At 45.4% G+C, this 4881-nt stretch overlaps 1 protein-coding gene across 1 annotated transcript; it reads right to left on the bottom strand.

Annotated features, from left to right (window-relative positions):
• Nucleotides 1-4022: 4022 nt before the first annotated feature.
• LOC145010084 (uncharacterized) lies at nt 4023-4607 on the bottom strand. Its single transcript, XM_078968671.1, has one exon. It carries the CDS (start codon nt 4605-4607, stop codon nt 4023-4025), a length of 585 nt encoding a protein of 194 aa, XP_078824797.1.
• Nucleotides 4608-4881: the final 274 nt, after the last annotated feature.

Raw genomic sequence — 4881 nt, 5'->3', positions numbered from 1 at the left:
TACTAAATGCCATGGGAACCCCCACATGGTCTCAACCTACTGCCACGTGAACACCCCCCCCCCCTTGGGGGGGGGGGGGGTCTTCCATATAGTTGTCATACCGACATATCACATAATCAACTAACAATTCACGTATCATATAATGTGTTGCCCTTGGTGTATTTAACCCATTGGTATGGTGAGGAGACTCACCTCTCAAGAAATGATGAACCAATAAGATCAATCCTAATCCACGACTCTAACTCAACCGCCTACAATCGCCAAATGACTTATTTTTCAAAATCCTGAAATACCAAAATACTCTTAAATTCAAACTTAGTTAACCATGGTCAAATTCAAGGTCGATAGTCAAGGTCAACAACCCGTGTTGACCCCAACTCGTCGAGTGCATCTAACAACCTGTCAAGTTCCTTCAATGTTCAGAATACTAAGAAAAATCCTAGCCAACTCGCTAAGTTGTCTCATCAACTCGACGAATTCATGTAGTATCCAAAAGATGGGGAAACCCGATCCAACTCGTCGAGTTTCCAGGGCAACTCGTCGAGTTGCCAGGGCAACTCATCGAGTTTTCAACTCTTTTCAGTCAGATCTAAAGCTCCAAACTATAGATCCAGTCCCCTAGGGTTAATTTAACACTTAAAGTTGCTAACTTTACATCCATGCAATGCATAAAAGAGATAAAAATGCTTAAACAAGCTTATCAAGGGTCTTAGAGCATGAAGGACGACCAAGACTTGATAAAGTTAGCAACTTTAAGTCCACAAAGGCCCTGAGATATCCAGATCTGGAGCTAAATCTTCATATCATGCTCAAATCCACAAATAGTCCCAAACTAGGCTAATAATAGACATAAACTTTCATAGAAGGAGATCTAAGAAATAAAGATCCAAGGTTTCAACTTTATACATCAATATAGCTGCAACACTGGAGGAAATCCCGGATCTACTGCCTTCTACTCAATCTATCCTCTTCTAACTTCTTGTTACTTTCAAATGAGCACCAAAAGTTACTCTCAAAGCTCACACACACACACACACACAAGAAGGCATAAGGCTCGAACTAGGGGTTCTCTGGGCTGTAAAGACGATAAGGGAGTCCACAAATGAACCATAAGTTCTTTATATAGGGTGCAACACCCGTAAAATTAGGGTTTTCCTTTCCAGCGCCTACTCGTCGAGTTGGGGCCTTTTAACTCGTCGAGTAGACCCTTCACCCCGCGTCCATAATGATTCTAACTCGACGAGTTGGAGCTTCCCAACTCATCAAGTCCCAATCTAAAACCCAAAATGTCAGAGAAATAAATGATACCTAAATCAAGCATTACCAATCTCCCCTACTTGAACTAGACTTCGTCCTCGATGTCTGCTGATGCAAACAAATTCGAGTAGTAGTCTCGCATCTAAACTTCCGGCTCCTATGTGCATTCAGAGCCTCTTCGGTGTTGCCATTGCACCTTCACTAGCTTCACTTCCTTGTTACGAAGGACCTTAGTCTTCCTATCTAAAACTGCAACGAGCCTCTTAATGTAGTTCATGCTCTCATCCACCTGAATGTCGTCCAAGGAAATGACCACAGTCTCATCAGTGACAGACTTCTAGAGTTGATACACATGGAAGGTGTTGTGAATCTGACTAAGATCGTCTAGCAGATCCAAACGGTAGGCCACCTTTCCCACCCGTGCGGTAATCCTAAATGAACCAATATATCAGAGCCCTAACTTCCCCCCCCCCCTTCCAAAACCTGATGACACCCTTCCATGGTGACACTTTCAGCAAGACGAAGTCTCCCACCTAGAACTCAAGATCTGAGCGATGCCGGTCAGCATAGGTCTTCTTACAGCTCTATGCGACCTGCAACTTTTCGCGCACTTGTTGGATCAACTTGGTAGTATTAAGCACTACCTCGGTACTTCCCATGACTCGGTGCCCAACTTCACCCCAACAGGGGTCCTACACCTCCGAGCATACAACATCTCAAACGGGGGTTGGTCAATACTAGCATGATAACTAAAGTTATATGAAAACTCTGCTAGTGGGAGGTATGAATCCCAACTCCTTCCAAAATCCAAAACGCATGCCCGCAACATATCTTCGAGCGTCTGGATTGTTCGCTTGCTCTGGCCATCTATCTGGGAGTGGTATGCAGTGTTGCAGTGTAACTGAGTTCTCAACTCTTCAAGGAACTTCTGCCAGAACCTGGATGTAAATCGAACATCACGGTCCCAGACCATCGATACTTGCACTCCGTCTCTGACCACCACCTCCTACACATAGATATCTGCTAATTTCTTAGCAGAAATGCTCTCGGAGATCAGAATAAAGTGGGCACTCTTCATCAATCTTTCCACGATAACCCATATGGCATCCACACCCCTTGCTGTCCTTGGTAACTTCATGATGAAGTCCATGGTAATCTCTTCCCACTTCTGAATAGGGATGGGTAGCGGTGAACCTTTCCATGAAGCCGCTGATGTTCGGCCTTGACGTTCCTGCAGGTCAAGCACCGCTCCACAAACCAGGCGATCTCCCACTTCATGCAGGGCCACAAGTAACTCAACCTCCGATCTTTATACATCTTTGTAGCCCCCGGATGTATAGAGAACTTGGATTTTTGTGCCTCTTCTAATATCTTCTATTTCACTCCCCCAGTTACCTGTACCCACACCTGGCCACACTGTGTCAAGAGTCCCCGACCATCCCGTACAAACAAGGGAAATTGATCCCGAATCCGCTTGATCTTCCAGTTCTATCTCTTCAAACCCCCCCACTTGAGCCTTCTTGATCATATCTAACAGTAGAGAGACCACCGTCATCCTCAAACAAACATTCCTGATAAGAGAACCTGTCGTATTGCGGCTTAAAGCATCAGCCACCACGTTGGCCTTCCCTGGATGGTATAAGATCTCACAATCATAATCTTTCAGTACATCCAACCACCTTCTCTGACACATGTTGAGGTTCTGCTGATCCATCAAATACTTCAAACTCTGGTGGTCAGTAAAAATGGTGCACCGAACTCCGTACAAGTAATGCCTCCGGATTTTGAGAACAAACACCACTGCCCCCAATTCCAGGTCGTGAGTAGGGTAATTCGCCTCATGTGGCTTCAACTGCCTTGAGGCGTACGTGATTACATGCCCCCACTACATCAGAACCGCCTCTAACCCTGAGATTGATGCATCACAATACACTACCAAATAATCTAATCCCTCAAGTAGTACTAGAATCGGGGCCTCACATAAGCTCTGTCTCAAAGTCTTGAAAGCCAACTGTTTGTCCGGGCCCCACTAAAATGTCACATTCTTCTTGTTCAAATGGGTTAATGGCACGACGATCTTGGAGAAATATTAGATGAATCTCCGATAATACCCCGCTAGACCCAAGAAGCTACGGATCTCAGATGTATTCTTCGGTACTTCCCACTGCATCACTGCCTCAACCTTGGTTGGATCAACCGAAATACCCTCTTGGTTGATGATGTGCCAAAAAATTGCACCTCTTGTAACCAAAAATCACATTTTGAGAACTTGGCATAAAGCCTTTCCGTCCTCAGTGTATCCAATACCTCACTCAGATGCTGCTCATGCTGCTCCTTGGTCTTAGAATAGACCAAGATATCATCAATAAAAACAATCAATGACCGATCCAACATCGTCCTACATACCCTGTTCATGGTATCCATGAATGATGTTGGGGCATTGGTGAGCCCAAATGGCATCACCACAAATCATAGTGGTTGTATCGAGTCTTGAAAGTTGTCTTCGATATATCCTCATCCCTAATCCCCATCTGATGGTACCCCGACCGAAGATCAATCTTGAAAAACCAAGATGCACCCTGAATCTGATCAAACAAATCATCGGTCCTCGGAAGCGGATAATGGTTTTTCACCATTAGCTTGTTTATCTCTCGATAATCGATGCACATCGTATAGGAACTATCCTTCTTCTTCATGAACAGGATCAGTGCTCCCCACGGGGAGCTGCTAGAATGGATAAACCCTTGGTCTAGCAGCTCCTGAAGCTACATAGATAGCTCATGCATCTCGGGTGGAGCTAGCTGGTATGGTGCTTTGGCTATCGAAGCAGCACCAGACACCAAATCAATACGAAACTCTACCTGCCTATCTAGAGGCACCCTTGGCAACTCCTCGGAAAAGACATCCCAAAAATCTCGTACCACCGGTACACTCCCCAAATCTGTCATGGGATCAACCCTAGTATCCGATATGTATGCCAAAAATCCCGAACAACCCTGATGGATAAGTCTCCTAGCCCTCACAACTGAACAGAGAGTTGGCCCCTGTGAGGCCATCTTCCCATGAATAATCAATTCTACAACACTTGGGGTTCGAACACTCACCTGCTGGTGCTCAGAGTCTATCATGGCCCCATTGGCCCCCAACCAGTCTATTGCGACAATCACCTTCAGCCCTCGCAATGGTATCAGAACCAGATCAACACATAACCTCTCCCCAAACACATTCAGGATACCATCCTGATATACCCTCGCAACACTCATGGTATGATCGTCCGCAATCTCAACCTCCATCAGGTAATCCAACGTCTCTATAGTGTCCCTAAACTTCTTGTAGAGCGCAAGAGACATAAATGATCGGGTAACTCCCGAATAAAAAAGAACGTGTGCTGACATACCATTGACCATTAAGGTCCCTATATAAGAGCACATATATACATAAGCATACCAAATCAATGTTGAGCATGAAGTAAATTACATACCATACATGATGTTTGGCGCTGCCCGAGCCTCCTCGGTAGTCAACTGAAATGCACGACTCTTCACCGCACGAGTATCCACCTTGGCAGGGCGGCCATCAGTGATCCTTAATGTGGCAGGCGTAGGCGCTACCACTACTCCTCCT

This window comes from Lactuca saligna, chromosome 8 (assembly GCF_052625555.1).
Source record: "Lactuca saligna cultivar CGN05327 chromosome 8, ASM5262555v1, whole genome shotgun sequence".
NCBI lineage: Eukaryota > Viridiplantae > Streptophyta > Magnoliopsida > Asterales > Asteraceae > Lactuca > Lactuca saligna.
The sequence above is the reverse complement of the archived record's forward strand: the minus strand, read 5'-3'. Positions and strand labels throughout refer to the sequence as shown.

Excerpts from the sequence above, each read along its gene's own strand:
- LOC145010084 (XM_078968671.1), bottom strand. The coding sequence starts at position 4,607 with ATGTCTCTTGCGCTCTACAAGAAGTTTAGGGACACTATAGAGACGTTG.